This window comes from Uranotaenia lowii, chromosome 3 (assembly GCF_029784155.1).
Source record: "Uranotaenia lowii strain MFRU-FL chromosome 3, ASM2978415v1, whole genome shotgun sequence".
Classification (NCBI taxonomy): domain Eukaryota; kingdom Metazoa; phylum Arthropoda; class Insecta; order Diptera; family Culicidae; genus Uranotaenia; species Uranotaenia lowii.
This window is the reverse complement of record NC_073693.1, coordinates 211,481,906-211,497,970: the sequence shown is the minus strand read 5'-3', so window position 1 is coordinate 211,497,970 and position 16,065 is coordinate 211,481,906. Positions and strand designations below refer to the sequence as shown.

Sequence of the window (16,065 nt, the reverse complement as noted above, 5' to 3'; positions counted from 1 at the left end):
CTATTCGACGATGGATCAGATGCAGTTTCTCTGGAAATTGTTGCATTCCTGTTAGCTACTGATGGGCCTGAATTCTGAAGGGAAGCCTGGGGTTTTGACTTCCCAGAAAGTGGAGGGAAGTCCTTCGGGGATGGATTAAAACCCGGAGGATTCTGAATAGGAGGGGAAGAATTACTATTTCCACTTTGAGGATTTCTTTTAGTTTTAATTTTGCTGGCAGCTAATAGGGGTTGTGTGTTAGTTGTGCGTTTCCTTTTTGGAGCCTGTGAAACTTTTTTATTGAAGGATGGCCCAGTTGATGTTCCTTCACATGGATCCTCCCCTTCGGACTCATTCTCACTAAGAAGGCCAAACTGGTTTTCTGAGACGATTGGCAAAGACTTTATCAGCATGTCTCTATAGGACTTTTTGACACGAGTTTTTAGAGAAGTCTTGATTTTTTCCCGGCGCGATATGTACTTCGGACACGCCGAGAGAGCATGAGATGCTTCCCCAGTGCAATACAAACACCTGTTTGCTGCTGGTGTTGTACACGAAGCTTCCTCATGCTTCTCCCCGCACTTAGAGCAGCGTGCCTGATTGCAACAGTAGGCGGCCGTATGATCCAACTGCTTGCACTTCTGGCAGAACATGACCGAAGGTACATAAAGTCTCACAGGTAGACGAACCTTCCCGATCGCAACGTAATCAGGAAGTGCAGTGCCGGAAAAGGTAACCCGAAAAGAGTTCGACAGGGAAAACGTTCGTTTTTCCCCCTCGTCAGATGCTGACTTTAGTTGACGCGCGTCCAACACCTTGATCGTGGGAAGAGCAGGGTCTTTGAATCGGCCAACCCCGGACTCCACCAGATCATCGACGGTCAAACCCTCTTCCGTTACCACTCCGTCGATTTCCACGTCACGAGCGGGAACGTAAACGCGGTACTCGATCGTAAACTTCGGGTCACAAGCAATGGCATTTGCTTCCTTCAAGCTACCAACAACAATGCGCATCTTGTGCGGTCTCATCGGCTGGTAGCTAATTACGGAAGGGTAAGATCGATCAAGGTCTCGGGCAATTGAAATCACATTGAGTGATTTCCCATTCGGTTTGGACCGGATGTAAACCACCCAAGGTCCCGTCGATTCAGGTTGGTAAACCCGACGACGAGGAGGAGCTTCAGGTTGTTTTGAAACATCTTCAAGTGGAGCATTAGCTTGGTTTGAATGAGATGTAGGAGATGCAGTATCATTCGTTGCCAGAGAGGAGGGGTTGCCAAACTTAAAGGGTAGCGAAAGTATTGGTTGGGGAGGGGAGGATGGGGAGTCTTCGGTATCCGAAATGTACATTGGTGGGTTAGGGGTATTTGAAGATGAATGTTCTTCAAAAGGGTTCTCCTCGGTACGACTTTCTTCTCGATATGGAGAATGCTCGCCTTCCTCGCTGTCTTCATCCATTTGTCGCTTACTTTCGACAAAACGGGAAAGGGCGGAGATAAAAACCTTGGACTATTAACCTACTTATATGAATTAGGCAGATTTTCTAATAAGTAAAATATTTAGCAGGGGAAAATTATTGAGAAAAAGAAGTATGTATGTATAAAAAAAAACAACAACGAGAAGAAAATTAAACTTTAAAAAGTGTGTAACAATCGAAAAAGAAAAAAAAAATAAACAGTAAAAAAAATACTTAGCCGATTGGTAACCCTATACCAATCTGCAGTTGCTCGGTGCGAGCAAACGTGTGGCCTTTTGTTCTGGCTGGCTTCTATGTATGTAGCTGAAGCCGACCGCCTGTGGCTTTGTTCTGTGATGAAACCTCACTAGAATCACTCCGAAAACTATATTTTTCGTTTGGTTTATAGGATCCGAATAACCCGCGGCACTTAGTGAGAATATCACTTCCGTGTACACTGCCTGAACGGTATTCAAAACCGGAATCTTTCGGCGGACAAAGTTTGTTTTTGCACTGTTTCGCGTAAAGAGCAAGCGGAAAAAACACGACCGTTTACTTTGAGCGGCGGAGGTCGAATGATTTACATCATATGTGATGTAATTTTCCAGATTTTTTTGGTAGTGTGTACCGCAAACTGAAACGCGAAGCAGGAAGGATTGGGTTGATGATTAATACGTCCAAGACGAAGTACATGCTGGCCTGCGGATCCGAGACCGACCGAACCCGCTTGTCCAGTAATAACAAGGTCACGATTGACGGCGACGAGCTGGAGATAGTCGAAGACTTTGTCTATCTCGGCTCACTGGAGACCGCAGACAATGACACCAGCCGTGAGATCCGGAGGCGAATTATCAGCGGAAGTCGTGCCTACTATGGACTCCACAAGCAACTGCGGTCGAGAAGACTTAGCCCTCGCACGAAGTGTAACCTGTATATGACGCTTATTAGACCGGTTGTTCTCTACGGGCACGAGACATGGATATTGCTCGAGGAGGACCTGTGTACACTCGGAGTATTTGAGCGACGAGTGTTAAGAACCATCTTTGGCGGCGTACAGGAGAACGGAGTGTGGAAGCGAAGGATGAACCACGAGCTCGCGCGACTCTACAGCGAACCCAGTATCCAGAAGGTGGTGAAAGCTGGCCGGATACGCTGGGCGGGACATGTTGCGAGAATGCCGGACGACTGTCCTGCAAAACAGGTGTTCGCTACGAATCCGGTAGGAACAAGACGAGCGGGGGCGCAACGAGCGAGGTGGTTAGACCAAGTGGAGCGTGATCTGGCGAACGTGGGGTGCCCGAGAAATTGGAGAACGGTTGCTATGAACCGAGTGAATTTTAGGAATTATGTTCGTCAAGTTATGTCGTAAGATGGAATACTATGTAAATAAAAATAATTAAACAGTCAAACTTATGACCTTTTTTCCTTGCTTACACACAGGTTTAGTTATCGATCATGGTGGAATGCCTAATAATGATCCCCATTCTATTCAGCTCGATGATTTATCAAGCTATAAGTACGTACATATGTTCGTGCGTCGATATTTGTTCATGTTTTTTCGAAACTGGGCTGGGCTAACCAATGTTAAATCAGCCTCCAATACTAATAAAAATATTTCATAAAAACTAATGGATATTACCTATTTCATCTAAATAAATATATAACCATACATTCTATACATTATCAATGGCAGAAACCATTGTGGAAGTATCGAAAGTTCTATACTTAGTTCCCTGCTTTAAATCCATCTTCGTGGAACTCCTTAATTTTCCTTCACTTTTTCGAACCATTTTCTATGATTTTATCAAGAAAATCCTGAATTTTCACTGTTTTGTAAAAAATGTCATGTTCGAACTCAAAAGTTTGGAAGAAAATTCAAAAGTTAGAAATTATGGAAACTTAAAATATTGTCTGACAAAAGTCCAAAAAGTCTGAGCGCGCACATGGCCTTCATTTGAGAAGCGGCAAACCCGAAGCAATCGACCATGTGCGTGCTCGGCTAAATCCCGAGTCAGTAGGTGGTGATAGCAGGGTTGTCAACATTTTTTTCGAAATTCAGGAACGTGATAAATAAAAATCAGGATACATCAGAGTAACGGAAATCATTGTAAAAATGATGACCTTTTTTCATTCAAATCTTTACTTTGATTGAAAAAATAGTTTCACCGACAAAACTCTGCACCAAAATGTGCACCAACAACAAAATAGATTATCAAAGGAAAATATTACAAAAATCTGTAGTTTTTTTTAATTTTGTTTCACTGTTGATAACTTTTCTGCTTTATTTTTTCAATTTTTAATAAATACTTAAAGGTGTTTTAAAATCCAAAAGCTACTTTCAACTGTCGATGCGCTAGCCGTGTTGATAATTCGTTATATCGGCATGAATGCACTGTATGAGTGCTAATCATTTGGGTCAACGGCCCAAATTGGCTAAGCCCGATTTATTTTGAACCATTGATTTGATTTGATTTTTTTTTTCAATAGAACCATTGTGCGCAATAGGGAAGCTTTCTGGAGCTTTACGTACGCCATATTTTGCCCGTCCGGAGTATACGTGTTCACCACATGTAGTCTTCGGACCAGCCAGATTATATATATTATATAGGTTAAGGTAGTACCACCTCTATCCCGGTCCTACTTCTCTTAAATAATGAAATGTTGCGGGGTAAAGTATGGTGTATTTACTTTAATAAGTTTTCCTCGCAAAAATGCTCTACCGCTCTTTTCAACATTTGTAAATTTTCTCCTCACTTCTCACTCCTCACTCCTCACTTGAAGAAAGAATATCTGAAATGAAAATTGGTAAAGATTTATTAATTTACATTTCAGATATTCTTTCTTCAAGAATATACATTTCACAGATATGCCGAAAAATAAATTTACAAAAATTAATTAACGATGCTTAACTTATCTATATTTTGCCCGTCCGGCTTCTCAAGCACTAAACTATTTTTTTTCGAGCACTTGATAACTGACTTAAAGCCTTTTTCCCGAAGCCTGTTTTTCGATTTTTTTCTTAGACTTATCTTTCAAATGAACGATTGTATCTGTATAATGTCTACAAATCATATTTGAGTCACATTACAAGCTTTCCAAAACTATTAATTCTATAATCGGCTGAGAAACAAGAGAGTTTTAGCGAAAAAAGTGTTGGAGATCATTTGACCCCCGGCGTTATAAATAGGTATATACAAAGTGTCGGTATGCTTATTGTTAGTAAAATATTTATTTTTAAGGGAGAAAAGTAAATTTAAAAAAAAATAGTAAATCACAAAAATATTTTTAAAGTAAATATAATTGTAACACATGGAATAATGACATCGCGAATATGATGAAATTGATTGAAAATAGGCCTGAAAAAATATTTTCAAATATTTGACAGTGTGACATCCACATGGCGTCATTTTGTGAACTTCGATTTTTCAACCATTATGGCGGTAGTCAATTCAATTCTTAATAGCTTTATTATGGTCAGATAAATGGTATAATTAGCTTTAATATGACTTCTCTCGTGCAAGCCAACCAATTACTAGCGTAGAATGAATTCTTTATTTCTTAGTTGTAGGTAAATGAAGATAGGTTTTTTAATTAAAATAAATAAGATATTGATTGTGAATGAATGAATGAATGAACGAATGAATGAATGAATGAATAACTCAAAAACACACACATGCCTTATCAAAAATTTGTAAAAATTAGAATTCCAATTTAAATATGTGCAATTTAGCTTGAACGTGTCATGTTTTGACATTTTAAGCGAGAACTGTCACTCGGTTTAATTACGATTTTAAAATAAAAAAAAGCTACGAGCAAACTTTTTGGTTTATGATTAATTGGAATTTTAATAAAGCATTCAGAACTGTTTCTAAATAACTTTAACAGTAGATATACAGTGAGGGGCAAAATAAAGTGTCCAAATTATTTTTTTTTTATTTTTTTTTTATTTTTCTGGTTAGAATTCAACGAAAACGCATCGTGATCATTTTTTAAATATTGTTAATTATGTTCTTTTAAATTTTTGTTAATGTTGCGCTGTTAAAAAAAAAAGTTTTTCTGATAGAAAAAAAACAGTTAATATTCCAAAAAAAAAACAGGGGCAAAATAAAGTGTCCAGATCGGTACAGCTTCAAATTGATTCAAACTTCCCGAATAGCCAAGACCATGGTAATAATATAACAGAACAATGATATTCAATTGAACAATAAACTTTATCGTAAAATCTAAATATCTATCTACCAGTTCTAATGATGAAATCACCATAATATTCAAAGTCACCGTGAACTATACCGTTTTTCCAAAATATTTCATAGTTGCTAAATATGTCAGAAGCACGGTATCACAGTAATATTTTTGTGATTATTACTGTTACAGTGTGATCCATGGTAAAATGCAGATCCAAACCAATACCGCATTGGTAAAAATTTGCTTCTTTTACACATTTATAATTTTTCGTGTAGAGAAAATTTTTCTCGTTCACACAAACGCCATTTTATCTTTGAATTTGTTCGTGGTTCGGCGTTCGGAACCAGCAAATTTTGATATTTCCGCTACAATTCTCGCCGGATCGGATAAGGATGACAATTTACCTACGATAATGCAGGTAAGAGCTTTTATTTTACAACTTTACAATTAGATAACTGAACTTATAGAAATTTCTTTTATTTTAGATGCTGGCCAAAAGAGTGAAGTTCCCCAGCGGCAGAACAAAATGGCTGATGGACAGGAGTTCCAAGAGAAACCCGAATCGAACGGATTGGTGGCCGTCTAGTATCCGAAGATGGCAAAAAATTATCCGTGTCCCAGGGAATGGTGTGCAGGAGAGGCGTAAAAGCCACCGGTGTTGTGTTGTAGTGCATGTAGAAAATTTAGCATCTGGAAAAGTGACGTGTTTTTGTAAAACAATCCAAAACTCTAAATAAAAAAGCAAACGAATGAAACAAGCTTATTTTTTATTTTAAGAGGAAATGTAAACAAAAAAACAAATGAATACATCAAATAAAACCATAAAATTTCACGGTCCCGACATTCTTGATAAACCATGAATCAACGTTGATATTCATAATCTTTGAACGATTTAAATTCAAGGGATAACAGTGAATTTCACAGTGTGGTTGAGAAAATTGGAAGCTGTATAAACCATACACTTTATCGTTTTGTGTTTCCAAATGTATGGGAAAAAGTTGATTTTTTCATTGTTAAGTTGCTTAACAATCCCCTTTTTTCATGGTAATTTTGGCCAAAACCATGAATACCATGGTAGAAAACAATGAGTTTGACAGTGAAATCATGGTTCCATGTACCGTGATGTTCATGGTGTTAACCATAAAAACCACGGTAGAGTGAAAATGAAATTCATGGTGTTTTCATAATGTTTTTCTATTCGGGTTGTGTGGGCCAAACTCAATATGAGCATCGCTGTGCATATTATATGACACCTCTACGGGCACGGGCACTCTTCATGAGTTCGTCGTTAGCTATCGCTATCGTAATGAACCTCTCCCGTACCTATACACCGCGGACGTTCCTCAATCGAACACTTTGGCATTTTGTGGTTTCCACATTTGGCGATCCTTTCAGGAGCCGACTTTTGGGCCAAATTGAGATCCAAATTTTATTACAATAACGTAATTAGGTTTTGAATTTGATTGTTATGATATTAACAAATATCATTTATGGAATACAAGCCTTAGAGTGACAGAAAGCTCAGATTATCCATGTCATTTGTTAAATTGCGAGCCGAGACTAACTGTGCTGCACCGAATTGCGAGCTGGATAAGCTGCGCTTGCGAGTCAAAACGACTGCGCTAAATTGCGAGCAAACTTTGCTGCGCCGAATTGCGAGCTGGAAAAGTTGCGCTTGCAAGCCGAATTGGCTGCGCGAAATTGCGAGCTGGAAGAGCTGCGCCTGCGAGCAAACTGTGCTGCGCCAAATTGCGAGCTGAAAAAGCTGCGCCTGCGAGCTGAAATGGCTGCGCAAAATTGCGAGCTGGAATTGCGAGCTGAAAAAGCTGCGCTTGAGTGCCGAATTGGTTGCGTGAAATTGCGAGCTGATAGAGCTGCGCCAAATTGCGAAAGCAACTGCGGATAAATTATACTTTCGAGCTAACTGAGCTGTGCTTAGTTGAAAGTTAAGCCTACTCCTATATGCGAACTTATTGTGCTGCGCCTGCCAGCTGTGAGCCACGCTTGAAAGCGAGCTATGTGATGCGCAAAATGCGAGCTAAACAGGCTGCGCCTGAATGCGAGCTATGTGCTGCACTAAATGCAAGCAAATGGGCTGCATTTGAATGTGAGCCATGAAATTGCCTGATTGCGAGCTATGTGCTGTGTCAAAAAAAAGCAAGGTGAATGGGCTGCGCCTGAATGAGAGCTGTGTGATGCGCCAGAATGCGTGCTGCTGCACCTAGTTAATGCGATGCTGTAATTGCACCAACTGCTAACTAAGTGTGCTACGAAATAAAGCAACGTGAATGCGAATTCAATTTATGTTGCGTCTACTACAACCAAAAACAGTTAAGTGTGTTGTGCAATACGAGAGCTTTCGCTTGTTCAGATTAATGTTACGCTGGTTTTATGTCAACTGCGCCACGTGCTAGTTATCCAGATTGAAAAATATATTACAGATTTGCTGTGACTGCAATTTCACTTCGTTGATCAAATTTAAGAAGCACTGGCAACTCTAAATGCCCGACTTAAATTGTGCCGTTTATTTGAGGTGTAATTATTCTAGTCAGAAGGTTTAAGCAGTGGTAGTCATTGGAAGCCATTGAGAATGCGTATAAAATATCTTTGATTATTTTTTTCTTCATTTTTTCGGAGAGGAGGGTGAATGTGTGGGCCAAACTCAATATGAGAACCGCTGTGCATATTATATGACACCTTTACGGGCACGGGCACTCTTCATGCATGAGTTCGTCGTTAGCTATCGCTATCGTAATGAACCTCTCCCGTACCTATACACCGCGGACGTTCCTCAATCGAACACTTTGGCATTATGTGGTTTCCACAAAACCGAAGGCAAACAAGAACGATTTAATAATGGGTATGGCCTCCTCCGGCCTTCAACACCTCCTACAAATGCTTCGGTATACTTTTTCAACAAGGTTGTGCAAGTGTTGTGGGTCGAGTTCCTCCCACGCATGCTTCATGGCATCAAAATAGGTATTTTCAATTCGTCACACCAGTCTTATCAATCAGAGCATCGAGGATGGCCCTCAGATTTTCGATGGGGTTCAGATCAGGACTTTGTGGGGCCATTCAAGGGGTTTGATGCGGCAGGAATGGGAAAATGACTAAATCAGATTGGCCGTATGCTTCGGACCGTTATTCTGCTGTAAAACGAAGCGCTCTTCGAGGCCCGTCTTGATGAGGGATACCTCGAGGTTTTCCCGCAGGATATTGGAACATGACTCAGCTGTCATGATTCCGTCATTTTTTACCAAATTGCCCACCCCACCCCAAGAAAAGCACCCCCTCACCATCACATTACCTCCTCCGTGCTCGACTGTTCCTTAGATATGGCGGTCTTGGAGCTCCTCACACGACTTGCGCCACATATGACCCCGCTTCTTCCGGTTGAATAGCTCGAATTTGGATTCGTCGGCCCACAACAATATTTTCCATTACTCGAGCCGTTTATCGGCGTGTTCCTTGACGAACTTGAGCCGCTTAGCCTTGTTCACCTGTCTGAAGAAAGGCCTTCTCACTGCGATCTTTCTATGGTACTCCTTTGCATGGATGCCGCGACCGACAGTACAACGCAATTCCGAAAATTGGAGCTCTTCCTGTATCTGCCAGATCGTTATTATTGCGTTTTTCCTCACTTCAAGAATGATTTTCTTGTTCGTTCTGGCATCTGTCTTGGGCTTCAGTCCTCTTCCTGGGCGATCCATCTCCGATCCGAACGTTTTCATCTTCTTCATGATTTTTGATACCGCTGTCTTGCTAATTTCGTAGTGCTTGGCCACTTCCCGGTGCGTTTGACCGTTATTCACATCACGAACAATCAGTTTCCGGATGGACAACGGAATGGAACCAAAAATTTATGCGTTCTCCATATTTTACAACTTATTCGAATGTAGACACCTGTTTGAATACTCCAGAGCCAATCCAGCTGTTTATGAAACGTCAAAATACACAAAACAAACAAATTCGAGGGGCCTCGCGATGGAAACTTATCGAAATTATATTGATTTTTGAGTTAGACACTTTATTTTGCCCATTTTTTTTTTAATATTAATTGTTTTTTTTCTATCAGAAAAACTTTCTTTTTTTACCAGCGCTACATTAAAAAAAATTAAAAAGAACATAATAAATAATATTTTAAAAATGATAACGATGTGTTTTCGGTGAATTTTAACCAGAAAAATAAAAGAAACGATAAAAAAATAATTTGGACACTTTATTTTGCCCCTCACTGTACACAGCAAAAAAATTCTAAAAGTATACGCAATCTAAAACGTGCGACATCTTTTTTTTCCCTAGTGTAATATAAAAAAGATGTAATTTCAAACTATTTTTGGTCTTTTTTTCACCGCTTTAAAATAAAAAGTGTAAAATTAAATTCGATGCAATAAAATTACACTGCCTGATCTAGAAAGCAACTTTGAGAGATAATTTTAGATAAAAAAAGATGAAATTTTACATAAAAAAAGATGAAATTCAGACCCATTGTTTACCTTTCATTGACGGCTTAAGTTTATGTGTTTTCACTCGAGATTTTTTTTTATTTATTTGATCATTGGGATTTTAACAGCTATGGGGTCATTCATCCCTCATTCACTCGAGATGATGACAGTAAAAGTAAAAAGTGAAAGCCCATGTCGTAAGACCGCAGAGGTTCTAACTTCAAGGCTCCAGGTAGGCTGAAGCTAAATGAAATGAAATGCAGAATAAAAACTAAATATTTCGAAATGAACCATTTTTCTTTCTTTTTTTTACAGTGACGCGGATCCGGATTGGCCGGAACAGAAATCCTCCAAACAGAATTCCGACTGGTGATACTGACCAGGGTAGAAATCTTCTTCAACGTTTGCTGCAACTTCCAGCGCTGCCCATTATGTGTGAATTTTTTTCTACTGTTAGTGCTTGGTTTGAAAATAAATGTCTAATAAAAATAATCATTGCATCTTTGTATTTTTTATAAAGTCTTTTAATATTTGAAACCTGAATATTTACTAAAAAATGCGAATATCCGGAATAAATTTTCAAATTTTACATCGCAGTGTATTTTTACACGACAATAATCCGTTCCATTTTCGTGCATCGCTTTCGATCTAAATTTACACGCCGTGATAGAATTTTAGATCAAAAACGATGTTCCGTTTTCGTGCATCGTTTCCGATCTAAAATTACACGAATTATTAGAATAGAAGAGGTTGCAAAAATCCAATGCCTATTTAGCATATCTCTGTGCCGATAATGCACTGAAATGTGCACTGTGCCGAAAACGATATGTTTGAAAAACCGTAACTGGCATAAGGACTCGGCTCCAAACCAAAATGATGACCACTACATTCAAGCGAAACAAGAAAAACATTTTATGGGATTTATTTCCTATTGGATAATTCATCCCAGAAACAAGAAAATAAAAATTAAAACCACAGCACCGTAGAGAGAATCGAACTCAAATTACCAATCAAAGCGTCTTGCAAGTCCGGCATTTTAACCAGTGTACTATTCACGCTTCATGCAGGATGAGGGATATTTGTCATAGGCTTTCTGTCACCGATCAATCACAAAAAAAACGCACAACGGCGGCTTCCCGGCGTTTGGCCTTCTTTCAATGCATTCCTTTGTCGTGCGATGGAAACGGGAAAGGGAACGGGAGTGAAGGAACGGGAAACCCATTGAATGAGAACTGTGCTTTGCTTACTGCCTGCTATTACATACACACGCTACATATACACAGCTGCTAAAGCCGGGCAGCTTGGCCGTTGGTTGTTTGCTGGTGAATCGAAGGAATGTTTTTGTTGTTGCTTTTGCTACATACACACGCACAGCTTAGCCGGGGTTGTTTGCCGGTAGATTGAATTGAAGCAGTGTTTTTTTTGTTGCTTTTACTGCATACACACGCACAGCTTGGCCGTGGTTGTTTGCCAGTGGATTGAAGGGATTGAATTTGAAGGATGTTTTTGTTGTTGCTTTTGCTACATTCACACGCACAGTGCTCGGTTCGCTGGCTGCCTGGTGTTGCCCGGTATTTATTTCTATCCTTCTTCGTCTTGTGATGCGATAGGGAGGGACGTGAATTCGTTTTTATTTTGTTTCTTTCAGACATACGCAATTCGGGTCACTTGGGAGTTTAATGCCGGTGGGAGCAAATCGAATCAGCACCGGTCGCGTTATCTTCTTGTACCAATGATGCCTTATACCAATGAAGCCGCTATTGGCACAGAGGCTGAATTGTGGGTGTAGTAAAAGCTTCATAAGCGTTTTCAGAACTTCCTGAAAACAAATGCTTGAATCAAGAATCTAAGCGTTTCTCATGACCATAGTAAAACAATTATCAAACTAAATGCATTAAATGCTATAATAAAACTATAATGTTATTTATTTGGCTAAATCTGTGTTACTTGGGTAGCGACCAGGCAGTACATTTCTAATATTTAAGAAGTTTCAATGCAACTCCAGTTTCAGTATCGAATGTGAAACGCAGGCTATTGAAGAAGATCTCTGTGCCGAATTAGTTAGGACTCTGATTTAGGGAGTAGGTAGTCACTATTTGTTGCATCCAGCCTACTGGTGAAATGCGTAGCTTGCTGAGTTTAGAATTCGTATACCGTAACCGTATACCGATTTTTGTGTAATAAAGAGTGTTTCCTATAATTTCATCAAAAGGCACGTTCTTCGAATGCCATGAAGTTTCCAAAACAACCCTCTCGGGAACATACAAACCCAATCACCGAGGCTGCCACCATTCACGGATTGTGATATGAAGAAAAATAGAAACCAACGCATCTAGTGAAAACCCGATTAATTTATTTGAAAACTGTAAAAATTGTGTTCTGCTGTTAGTTAGATTGAGCTGATAGTCACTTTGATTTACCTATTCTATAACCATGGATTTATTCGTGTTCGATATCTGGGGGTAGTACTTGAGTATTTGCGTGAGTTTGGTTTGTTTTTATTTGTTCGTGTGTGTGTTTGAGTGGTTATGCTTTCGCTGGCTGTATTTATCTGCCATTTATCAGTAACATTGTGAAAAATTGCTTACTCGATTCAATATACGATTACATTTACGGTTTACAACAACTCCCGGCATTTCGCGCTACGCTAACACAATCTCACTCCCCCGTGCCATTTTTTTTCTCTTTTTATGAGCTTAACGTTGACTGGCTTCACTGTTTGTTTAGGATAGCTCGCGTTCGCTTTCTAACTGACTTGGGAAGGTACTCACTATTTGGCTGCAGGAAAAAATTCACGCCCTTAGGCGGGAGTGGTTTACTTTTTTCGAGTATTTCACCAGTTTGGGGAGGGCACTTTACGGATGCTGCAGCCTTGGATCCTTGACGGTGAGATTGAATAGCTTCTGAGCGATAATGGAGTACTCAATGTCAATCGGTTTGGTGTCGTCGTACAGCGAAGGTGCTTCGCATAGGATTGCAAATGTGCCGAATAATGACGCTATTGTAAATAACCATAAAAATAAACGATCCAATACCATTGCCACAAATCCCCAATCTTGATCCTCCTGTGTTATTGTTATGGGTGTTTTATTTTATGTTGGTAGTGACCGGGAAGCGGCGAGTAGAAGATGGTTTCGGCCAGAAGGCGTTCATTTTTTCCGGGTTTCCCGATTGTGGCCGGTCGTGGTGTCGTGGTGGAATAGGTCAGCAATGAAAAGAAATTAAAAAGATAATCAGTATACTTGATGGTAGCGTGGACGGAATATTCCTGAAAACAATAAAAAAAGGCCGAGCTTACGGATTATTATACACGAGATGATAATTCGTAAGCTTGTAATAAAGAGTATATTCGAAAGAAAAATGCAACACTTAGTTTTGTGAATTACTTTTGAATGCATGGGTGGAAATTCATTAAATTTACATGTTCAAACTTTTGTATTGATCTGTCAAGCGTAGATGGACAACCCCGGTGGATGCTTTGGTCTCATGCGTCTTTACCTCATGTCAGTGGCAACGTGCAACAACAACCGAGCGTCTGTTTTCCGCACACTATTCATTTTTTGATTTTAATTTATATCAAATAGGATGAACAAAACTGAAGCATCGCATTTGAAGTAAAATTATACACGAAAAAGACACTAATGTAAATTAATGTAAAACTAGATGTATAGTATGACGCATAAAAAAATCGGCCAACAAGGTTCTAAAACACTATTCTTGATTTCAAATACTTTTAAAACCCTTTTTATTTATTCAGGCATGTAGATAGGCTGGCTCATGGTGGATGATGTGCGCACTCGAAGCTCCATAGTGATCATATCACCTCTTATTCATAACACCTATCTCCTCAACCTCTCCGTGGTGCTGGCTGGGATGCGAGTAATCTTTGCGGAGATCGGGTACCTAATCCGATGCTTTGGTCGCATGCAGACTGAGAAGGTGGCCCGACCTCGTCTGTTCTCCTGGTCAAGGGCGGCCTTAAACAGCGTCTGTTTGGGATAGAGCGGCTGAATATATGAAATGCGACTGCCGCCAGCTAAGTCCAAGATGGTAGCCCCTTCGCGGGTTAGGGATTTTAGGCTAACAACCTACTGTTCCTGATAAATAAATCGTTACGAAAACTGAGACAAGAAATAACCGAAATCGGAACATTGGCAACGACTTGTAGCATGAAAACACGGAGTAGACTTGGAACTTTTAATATTTGACCCATGCTCAGCCAGGAAAGCTGGCTGAACTTACTAGAAAGGCTAGCCGCCTCGAGCTAGAGATATTGGGACTCAGCGAAGTCCGTCGGTCTAACACTGGAGAAGAGCAGTTTTACAGTCAACTGAACAGCATGGTTCAGAAAATTTAGAAGGGTGACATTCAAATCCATTTGGGCGACTTCAACGCAAAGATCGGCTCCGACAATCAGGACCTTGAGTGCATCATGGGGTGCCATGCCCGCAACAAACGAAGCGCAGACATTGCATCTGACCATCACCTCGTTGTTGGCGAGATACGACTGAGAGTTGCACGAGTCCAACGGCGCGAGGAGAAAGTCGGATATCGATACGACGTCTGCCGGTTGGAGAATCCAGAGGTGAAAAGAGCATACGTTGAACAGCTTGCATCCCGTGCCTCGGAGCTGCCGACAGACGGAACAGTCGATGAACAGGGGTGTGGAATCAAGAATGTTTTTATTACGACGAGCCGTGGTAGGGGAAAGGTTTCCTAAATGGGCCTATCGGGTTAAATGACCCTACGGCTGTTTGATGAAATGGCTGACTAGACAGCTTATCTAACCAATGCATTTTGAGGGTGATACGCTTAGAACATAAGGCAAGAAAGAATTTTATGAATCTACAAACTCCAAAAAATTCAAAAATTCATACAAGGTTTTGATACATTTTGATGTAATATTTCGACTTTTCAAAATTATACGTAAAGAAGCTTAAAACAAAAACCAGGATAGTTTTTATTTGTTACTCAAATGAACTTAAGAAATTAAACATATTTCAGCTTTTGTGAAGGTTTAATAATGATTATATAGTGGAATAATAGAGTGTTTTTGTATGCCCCCATCATGTTTGTAAAATGCCTCCATCCTAAAATAACTGGTTTAATAGAATAAATTAATGATTTTTATCATTGAAGCTTCAAATCTAAGCTCTGAATAACATCTTAAGAGAGAATTGAAGATCTAAAAACAGATTTGATAAAGTTTTTCTCATGGATGAACTGCCTCCATAGTATGGCAACCCTCACTTTTAATTTATTCCATAAAATTTTAATATACATAGATTTTTATGAAACTTCAGCTTTGTCGTACGGAAATTATTACTTTCTAGCAGTTTCAATGAAATTATATGGAAATATTGCCCAAAAAACAGAAATTTTGTTCAAAACATAAATAGGCGCATTTAGCCCGCACGGTTTGAGGTTCGGTATTTTAGACATCACTTATAATAAAATCATTTTCTTGGAAACAGAAGAAAATTTAAACATAAAAATTACTCCAATGTATAGAAAACAGATGCCTGCACACGTGCATATAGTTTTTGTACACATATTTAATGTGATATATGATTAAATCAGTGTTCTGCTTAATAGGCGCATATAGCCCGCTCCTCCCCTACGCTCGGTAAAGTTTGTGGAAGAAGAAGTGAATGGATTTCGTATGAAACTTGGAGGATGACCGATGATCGGAGAAAGGCGAAAGTCGGAATTGAGCAGGCATGTACCGGGTCAGCCAAAGCAGCCGCCCGCTTACAATATGCGGAGCAGGCAGTTAAACGAGGTTGTATACGAGACAAGAGAGCCTGGACAAACTCCCTAGCCGAAGAGAGCGAAAGAGCCGCCGCCAATGGAGATATCAGAATACTTTATGACATTTCTCGCCGCCTTAGTAGTGCAAAGACTAACACTCTTAGCCACTACAACCCAAAATAAAGTTGTAATGCCGCAAAATCGGATGAAACTGGCTCCCGACGAAAATAAGTTTGGGGGAGTTTTCCCA

At 39.8% G+C, this 16,065-nt stretch overlaps 1 protein-coding gene across 1 annotated transcript in view; it reads right to left on the bottom strand.

The window, feature by feature from the left end:
- Positions 1 to 12,397: 12,397 nt before the first annotated feature.
- The window catches only part of LOC129758005 (acetylcholine receptor subunit alpha-like 2), a 205,091-nt gene continuing 201,423 nt past the window's right edge, over positions 12,398 to 16,065 (bottom strand). The window contains exon 9 of the mRNA XM_055755424.1: positions 12,398 to 13,129. Coding sequence (XP_055611399.1) covers positions 12,920 to 13,129 — 210 coding nt within the window. The 3' untranslated portion in view covers positions 12,398 to 12,919. The remainder of the gene's footprint in view (positions 13,130 to 16,065) is intronic.